The sequence below is a fragment of the Aphanomyces astaci genome (genome assembly GCF_000520075.1).
Source record: "Aphanomyces astaci strain APO3 unplaced genomic scaffold supercont1.74, whole genome shotgun sequence".
Lineage (NCBI taxonomy): Eukaryota > Oomycota > Saprolegniomycetes > Saprolegniales > Verrucalvaceae > Aphanomyces > Aphanomyces astaci.
Window position 1 is genome coordinate 7,672 of NW_009798337.1, and position 9,581 is coordinate 17,252.

The 9,581-nt window shown below is 47.8% G+C and overlaps 1 protein-coding gene across 1 annotated transcript; it reads right to left on the reverse strand.

Moving 5' to 3' along the window:
• Nucleotides 1-4,806: 4,806 nt before the first annotated feature.
• Nucleotides 4,807-7,836, reverse strand: H257_15713 (pyruvate kinase). Its single transcript, XM_009843895.1, has 5 exons — nt 7,732-7,836; nt 7,454-7,652; nt 6,438-7,396; nt 5,754-5,883; nt 4,807-5,164 (listed from the first exon to the last, which is right to left on the reverse strand). The coding sequence occupies exons 1-5, from the start codon at nt 7,831-7,833 to the stop codon at nt 4,968-4,970; spliced, it is 1,587 nt and encodes a 528-aa protein (XP_009842197.1). The 5' UTR covers nt 7,834-7,836; the 3' UTR covers nt 4,807-4,967.
• Between the last annotated feature and the right edge of the window lie 1,745 nt (nt 7,837-9,581).

Sequence of the window (9,581 nt, forward strand, 5' to 3'; positions counted from 1 at the left end):
CTGGTAGCACTCCAAGTTCGTCCAGTCGACCAACATTATGTCCTCCACCAACACCGCAGCCCACCAGGCGGTCCTCGCACTTTTGCGTCGCGGTTTTGGCGAAAACGATACCGCGTTACTCCTTGGCGGGATGACTCCCGATAACCAAACTCGCCTTGTGGAAGGCATCGGTAGCACGATTGATCTTTCGGCTGCCGAAGCTACGGCCGTCCAGAAGGCATTGGAAGAACAAGTCGTCCAAATGTCTTCGTACGGGCGAAACCTTTTAAGATTCTCTTCGCGTCGCTCGCGAGGAAAGCGCGACCCTAGAAGACCAAGCCTCCGCCATGTCGTCCCATGGTTGCACCCTCCAAAATTCTCTGCGAATCGCTCACGATGAGATCGCGCGCCTCACGCGCGCTTCAGAGTCGGAAACGCCATCGACTTCTCGCCTGAAGTCGATCAAGCTGGATGTTGCTAATTCGGTGGAGCGGAGTCGGACAAACTCCTCCGCTGGCTTTTACAAGTCAGCACTGCTGCTGACGCTCAGTGTATCTCCAACGACGCCACCCGCGTAGCTTTCGCGATGTCGCATTTGAAGGGTCGTGCGGAAGATTGGGTGTTCTCCAAACGCTTGACGGACCGCCACTGCGTCCCATCTTTCGCGGTCTTTGAGACCGAACTCAAGGCAATGTTCCTGCCACCCAACAGCGACTTTCGTTATCGCTCGCAATATCTGGCTTGCAAGCAAGGGAAACTCTCCATTCAAGAGTTCATCCATGATCTTCGCTTCTTGGCTGCGAACATCAACGAAGAAGAGTCACTTCCGGAGCCCCTACGGGTGATCGTTTTCATGGACGGTCTCAACCAACCGCCCCGCTGTCAGCAGCAACTGCCCATGCCGCCCACTGCCTTGTCCGACCAGCGTCCACACAAACGCTACAAGGTACTCCAGCAATGTTTCATCATTGCAAAGCTCGATCCGCCCCACGTCAACCGTCCAGCGCTCCAGGCGCTCCCGTTCATGCAACTCGCGCATGGCGCCCTTGAACTCATCACACCGGTGAAAACTCACCCTTGCAAGCTGCATGCACTCCATGGCAAGCAGCATCCACAGCACCCGCAACTCAAACGATTGGGCGCTTGAAAACAAGCGCAGGTACCGTTCCACGTCGGCAGCATTGGCCACCTGATATCCCCAATCCTCGCGAGTCTCGTCAAACTCGCGCACTACCGTCAAATGGAGCGTAACGCCGCGCACATACTCCAAGTCCACGCCACCCCAACCGGCAGGCGTGAAGATCCGAGAGCGATCCCAGTGGAACCCCAACTCTCGCTCGAACACTTCGTCTCGGGCTAGACCGGTCCGCTCCGGTCCAACAAGTTCGGCCTTCACTTTGGCTTCCGTCTTAACAGCGGTTCCCACGCCGCTCGCCTTTCTTTCTTTTCCCCCAACGCCCATAGCGTTGGGATGTCCCCCATCGCCTGCAGGTGTCCCAGTCACACCTTCGCTGCTCGCCTTCCTCGCTGCTTCCGCAGCCTCCTTCGCTGCTTTGTCCGCTTCCTTCGTCGCAGCCGCTGCGATCGCTTTGGCCTCTTCGGCGCGCCTAGCCTTCACATCTTCGGCCGCCCTTGCCTTCTTGGCGGTGCCAAGTGCTGCAGCTTTTGCACACCTTCAGCGCCCACTGTTTGCATGGCGCTCTTTTCCAAGTCGGCAGCCGCTTGCTGCTCCAGCTGTCCAAGCCGTTCGCGCTTCACGGCCGCCTTGACCTCCCAGTCGACCTTACGCTGTGCCACTTCAGCCGCGTCCTCGCTCGGCACCACTCCGCCGTCGTCATCCGACTCGGCTGTGAGGTCCACGACCTCCACTTGCTGCGCCGGCGCTTCGGCCTCTTCGACGCTGTCGTTGGCATCCTCGGCGATCTCGTTCGCCTTGCGCTTCTTGCCTTCGTCTGCCATCTCAATCTCAACTGTCACGCCACAGTTCCCTCTCATTTTGACCACGAGATGATGGCACGTTCTGTCTTCAACTGTAAGTAGGGGAGGGTGTAACCGTGTCCATCATCCGGTTACTAACCGGATGACTAGTCGACACCCCTTCAGTTCAAGGTGTCTCTTCAGTCCAAAGTGTATCTTCGCACACCAACAAGTCCTCTTGCGCAACCAAGGTGTTCCCCCGACGATACATCAATGGTTGAGACATCAATGGTTGCGTAGCTTAGTGATAGCGTAGTAGTTTTAACGCTATCAATTCATTCTTGATTCTACCATCTCCTGCGTCTTCCTCTGCGCACGCTCACACACGTGGCACCCGGATCCACGCCGTGTGCCACGTGTATTGCGTGCAGAGGCTGCTCCTCACGGTTCATGTCCTCGCCTCGTCAGAGACTTCTCTAAAAACCAACATACAGTGCTGGCAAAAAGTTTAAGACCACGTAGAAATTTGACCGGTTTGCACATTCAACTTGGTCGTCTCTAAATTGAGATGGATTCTACCATTCCGAACGTGCCTTGTAAACCATCATGACATGCGTCGCAACTTGGCGCCAAGTACCCATCACGCTACGCAAAAAAAACGTGTCATACAAAATAACCATGTGGCAAAAACTATAAAACCACCACGTCAATTTTGCTCTTGTAGGCGTTTTTTAGCTCTCAAACCATGTTTTTTATGCTCCGCGTAATGAGTTTAACCGATTCCCGCCTTTCCTTGATTTCAAAACTTCATCCTTGCATGCCAGCGGGACCCAAACTCACGGAAGGTGAGTTTGGGTCCCGCTGCAACACACAAACCGCGGTCGGCAAAGGCCACAGAGAGATAGAACGACTTTTAAGTCGCTCTCGAAGTGCCATTGCACACTTCTTACGTGACCCAGCGGGCTACAATGTCAACAAGCGTAGTGGACGGCCACCCAAGGTCAGTGCCCAAGACCTGCGCCGGCTTCTTCGGACTTCATCCAACTCGTTTTTAAGCTCTCGTGAGCTCGTCGATGAGTGCCAACTAGCCATTAAGGCTAGGCGTGCCCGGCAACTACTCAACCAGGCCAAGCACCTCCAGTACATCAAGGCCATGGCCTCACCAACGCTGACGGACAAGCACAAGATTGCGCGCCAAAAATGGGCATGCGACCAGGTCACATGGAGCGACCTTGACTGGGCCAAAGTCGACTTCAGCGACGAAAAAAAGTTCCACCTCGATGGTCCCGACGGCCTGAAGTACTACTGGCATGACCTCCGCAAGGAGAAGGCCATGTTCTCCAAGCGGCAGTCCGGTGGCGGAAGTGTGATGGTTTGGGGCGCTTTCAGTGCCAAGGGTACGTTAACGCTTGCTATTCTGGAGGGCAATCAAGACAGCGGCGCATATGTGAACACGCTGTGCGACCATCTGTTCCCGTACATCGACTACCATTTTCGCCGCGAGTGCATTTTTCAGCACGACAATGCCTCAATCCATGCGTCGAAGGAGACCAAGGAGTTTTTGAACGAGCACAATGTGCACGTCATGGATTGGCCGGCAAAGTCTCCAGACTTGAATCCCATCGAGAACACTTGGGGTGTTCTTGCGCGTGCGGTTTACGCCCATGGACGTCAATTTGCGTCCAAAAATGAGCTCATTCCAGCCATTCTGAAGGCGTGGGATGATATCGGCCAAGACCTCATCGACAAGCTGTTGAAATTGATGCAGAAGCGCTGCGTGAGTGTCTTGGAACTCAAGGGGGGTAAGACAAAGTATTGAGAGCAATTTGGATCGTAATCGACAAACATTGATGCACTTTATTGACGTGGTCTTATACTTATTGCCATCGACGATTTTATATTCTGCACACAATGTGAGATTGAATGTTTGAATTGCCTTTGTTGCTGCACTTACAGGCCTCAATTTCGTATTCAATCAATTGTACGATATGGCTCACCGTTGTTTTCAGGTGGTTGTAGCGTAACGTCCAAACCGGTCGGTGGTCTTACTGTATACTTTTTGCCAGCACTGTACGACATTTGGTCTTTGTATTGAAAATGAAGAGTCATCTACCAGTGAAAGGTACGAAGTATTGTACTTTTAACCAATAAGACTAATGTCGGATAGATTTGTCGTATTCGCCAAGTTATCCATACGTATATAAACGTTCAAAAGTAATGCAATTAGTAAGTTACTACAGTACTACGTAGTATTTTTGAAGTAAGTTATTAGCCAAAGTATTAATAGTAAGTTGTCCCTTACTACAGCAGTACTATTGATGTAATACTTCAGAAGTAGTACTGTCATGATTTGATATTTGTAGGCTAATTAATATGACGAAACATCAGCATGATGAGTTTTAACGTGCATATATTCCCCGAACGGTTTCAAACATCAGGAGATTTGTATACCTTGAACCAAAATTCGAATTAAAATTCGATTCAATGTAATACTGCCATTCAACACTGCATTTTTGAAGCTGACCAATTATATGGCAAAGAAACCATGATGCACTCTGATTGGTTATTAATCAAAAGTAAATCCAGCCATCTTTCGAATTCCACAAACAAGTCAACAAATATGACATCGTCCGACTTCTCCAAACGATGATTATAAAAACACCCAAGAACTACGGCTGCACCCATCCATCCAGTCGTAATCAACTCGAACATTTCTGGCTTGGATAGTTCACGACGATACTTCTTTTCGAATAGGTTTTCCTATTTTTTGTTAAATTATTATAAAAATAATATTCTTTGACGTTGTGTGTACAGTATTATTGACGTTAAGTCTTCTTCACAAGGAAATCTGGTTTGCAGAAATTGTCAAGCGCGTGATTGGTGGATTCAAAATGCACGACGAACGAGGCGTGTCCATTCATTCGCACTTGATTATTACGACCACAATGAACCTAGTACTAGTGTATTACTGTACTACTTAATACTAGTACATCTGTACGAACCTAATACTATTGTACTATTCTTACAAAGGCGATCCCGTCGATTCAATCAAATGCACAATATATCTCCACTTAGTCTGCAAACACATTCGATCCCACTTCGTGAACGGTCATGGAATTGGTGGATTTCGACGCCCCGAGCGGTCGCCCCCCCAGGAACAGCACCAAGTCCGACGGCTGCACCCACCGATTTTCAAGCAAAATCTTGGACGCTTGGTCGATGAAATCTGACAGTGTCGCTGGGACGTCCATCGCCACTGGTGTAATACCTACATATACATCATGAGCGCTCACGTCTTTGCTAACTTCCTATTACACGCGCCAAACGTGCACAAGACATACTCGAATTCATCAGTCACAAATATATAAAATATGTGCTTAAGGATATTTAACGAAATCCATCATATATATATACATATCGTTACGTATCGAATGCACAATTATTGTATATATATATATATATATATATATATATATTAAGTACAGATCCATTTTGCCAGTGTGTGTGATATGGTCAAGTCGATTCGAAATCGGAGTGTTTGGGTGCTTGCTGCTCAATCGAATGAGAGCAAAATCACCAAATCGGCAGATAATCGATATACGACCAATGAAAGCCCACAACATGAATGAAGTGGCCAATCAGATTCACGTTTCGACCAATTCAACACTAAAGTAATGTGTGACTGAAATTAGTGTGAAATCAGGATAAAGAATCGATCGATAGATTTGGCAAAGAATCCGCACAAAAAGTCAACCAAATTTTGGGTAAATGGACAAAACGTCAAGACCAGGTGCGGGCGGTGAATAAACAGAAAAAAAAATTCACACAATATATATATGTATATACACGTGTTATACCATTGTACAGTGCCATTTGGTTGACCGAGCGGGGATCGTCGGAAAACGCAACAATTGGCACGCGAAAGTCGCTTTGGCTCAAGTACCGGGCGGCGTTGCCATGTTGTGACCAGCACACGACCACTTTAACCTACGTGTATATTGTAAGAAAAAACGCGTTTTTTAGATTGGACAGAGTTCGATTTTGTGAATCTTGAATGACCAGCCGGCACACGACAATCGATATACGACCAATCAAATCCTCACAACACGAATCAAGTGGCCAATCAAATCATTCACTCTTGGACCAATGCAACATCGAATTAGTGTGAATAATGAAATTAGTGTGACACTGGACGATATTTACACACAAACGTCAAAGAATCAATCAATTTATCGATCGAGTTGGCGAAAATCAGGTCAAATGTCCACATGTTGGGTAAAAGGACAATGATATTGTGGTGGTATATTCGAGTACAGATTTCCAGCCCCCGTCGAATCACGAATATCATCGGCGCTATTGGCTAATCCAATTTTGATTGGCTCGACAAACATATTCAACCAATCAGAACACTTCCAGCGTGATTCGATCTTTTGATTGGACAAACAACCACGCGAAGTTTGCAAATTGATTGCGATCATTCACATAATACCACCACGACCAAAATTCACATATATATTATATATATATATATACCCACCCACCTCTGTCTTGTTTACGACATGCCATGCCCCGTACGCCAGTGCCGCCGTGAGCTTGTGAGCTGGCGCGTTTCGCTCGGGCGGGACGCTCGTGGCCTTATGCGAGTCGGCACTTTCTGCCTGCTCGATGATGTCGGCCATAGTTTGCACCACAAGCTCTGGGTGGCGGCCCGTGGCACTTTCAGCCGACAACATGACGGCATCGGCGCCGTCCCAGATGGCATTGGCGACGTCGCTGGCTTCGGCCCGCGTAGGGATTGCGTTCTCGATCATGCTTTCGAGCATCTGGGTGGCTACGATGCATGGCTTGCCGTAGAGCTGGCACCGCGCGACGATTTGCTTTTGAATGATGGGGACGGTCGCCAAGTTCATTTCCACACCCAAGTCACCGCGGGCAACCATGATTGCGTCGCTGGCTTCGATGATCGCGTTCAAGTTGTGAATCGCCTGGGGCTTTTCAATCTTGGAAATCACATGCATGCTGCTGTTGGAGTCGCCGCCCAGCGCGGCCTTGAGCTCGACGACTTCGGCCGCGTCGCGCACAAATGACAACGCGATGTAGTCGAGGTGGTTGGCTTTCGCCCATTCGACACAGGTCCAGTCCTTGGCCGTGATCGCAGGCGCCTTGATGTCAGAATCGGGCAAGTTGATGCCTTTCCCAGACGTGATAACGCCTCCCAACAACACACGACAGACAAGCGCATCATTGCCTTGCGCAGACAACGCTTCCATGCGGATCGCGCCGTCGTTGATCAGCACGAGATGCCCCGGGGATACTTCGTGAACCAAGTCTTTGTACGTCAGAGCCAGAGTGGCAACGCCGTCGACAATCACAGACTCTTCGGCCGACGCGGACAGGATGACCGTGTCACCTTCCTTGACGACGATGAGGCCGCCGAGCGCAGGGGGGGTGGAGCTCATTTGAATGCTCGACGGAATGTACCCGACGCGAATCTTGGGACCTATTTGTATAGGTCAGTCGTGAGATGACGTTTGTGAGGTTTGTAGGTCGGCCTTACCTTGCAAATCCCCGCACACGGCGACGGGAATCCGAAGCTGCTCCGACGCCTTACGAATCGAGTGGAGACGTTCTGCATGAGAATCAAAGTCGCCGTGGCTAAAGTTGAGCCGGAAAATGCGCGCTCCACTTGTGATAAGACGTTTGAGAATATCCACGGATTCACTAGCAGGTCCAACCGTGCACATGATCTTCGTGTCCTATATGAGCACACAATATAGGTTCGCGTATCACATCAGCATAAGCGGGCATGGTGTCATATCTTGTAGGGGAACGTACTCTGGCGCGCAGAGGAACATACACTTGTGGCGGCGGCGTCGACATCCATCGGAGAAACGACGCTTGCGCGCGGCGCGGCACACTGCGACGCCCACTCCACATGATGTCAAATTCGAAAGTGTTTCGATAGTATCTGGGGATTTCCCTCCTCCACTTTCATTGGTGGAATGCCACCAATCCCCGATGTGGCAGACAATCCGAAATAGTGTATGTCCGTACCGAGTAAACCAATGTGGTCTTATATGAACTGGAATATGTCGTGTATATGATACCAGGAATGGTATTGGTATGGTAGTATGCTAGTATACTGTATAGAAATGGTCACTCTTGATATTGCAACACGTCATATGTTACACTTGGAATGGACAAGCGCTCCGAGCCACAAGATTCTTCGCGCACCCACTTGTATCAGATTAACAGTCAATTTCGCTGCATCGTGATTGTACAACCATCACTTGGTATCATTAACTACGTACTACTACTCCGGAGCTCTACAGTACTCGGAGGAGTATGTACATAACACTAGTAAGCTTGTACTGGTACTGACTGCTGTAGTACGGGACACTTACTTTGACTACTCCGAGTATTGACTTTTTTATGGAATTCGTAACGTTAGGGAGATTGCGTACTGCTAACGAAGTACATACCTAGTGCTATCAATGGCATTACTGTACCACTAGGAAGCATCACATTCCCCTTTGGCATGTACCACTAGGAAGCCTCACATTCCGCTTTGGCATGTGACCTGTACAATAGAGGAGGATTGGTCAATTGGACTCCGGCAAATTGTGATTTTCTTGAGATCTCATTGGATATGAAAATCGTAGGACCAGCTCCCTACGATTTCGTCAATTCAAAATGAATTGCGAAATTTTACAAATTCGTATATAACTTGGAAAAAAATTGTGGTCGAGGATTTCGAAATGGTGAAATCGTAGGGGGGTGCGCCTACGATTGCATACAAAAGTCAAGTTCTGGCCCACGAATTCCGTAGAATGTGCTTTTCAGTCAAATTTGCCTATTTTGGGGGATTGATGAAATTGCCAACCAATCGAGCAAAGGATTATGATTGGCTACAAAGTATGGAGGTTGCAATTTGATTGGCTAAAGAGATTGATTTCTGTATTGCAGTCACTAAGATACCTCTTCAACTTAGTTTTATATGAAATTTCGAAGGTCCGGAGATTGTTCGGCGGTTCATTCACAAGTCAACCAACCGCGGGAGGAAATTTTGAGTAGAACACACAATACTACTACTATTAATATTAATAACTGTAAGTATATGCATCGAATTCTCGGACAGAATCAATTTCTCGGACTGCAATAAAATAGACATAAATAGTGCATATTTTTATTCCACAATACAGAAATCAAGATACAATCACTGTCCGAGAAATAGAAAATCACAATCTTTCATTCCGACATTTACGACTGCTCCTTATAATCCTATACAAACAACATATTCAGCTCTTTTACGATCAAAAAGGAACTATAAAATAACGTTAGTGCTCGAATTATATTTTCCTCATATGAGTTGCTTGGCTCCACACAAAACGGTTGCATAACTTGTAAAAATATGACATTTAAATGTTAGAAAATTATAACATAACATATCAATGTACTAACTAGTATGCTATAAATTATAGCTCATGATGACAATAATTGTTTGGCATCTTTCACGCTATATTTGAAGTTTTCGCCAAAATGCGTCTTTAATGTGCTGCTTCGTGGCTCAGAGATCACCGATCAACGCAAGATCATGGTATCATGTACAGTGGGTACGGAAAGTTTAAGTCCAGCTGCATTTATTTTCTATTTTTGGAATATCTCACAAGATATTTGGGGAGCGA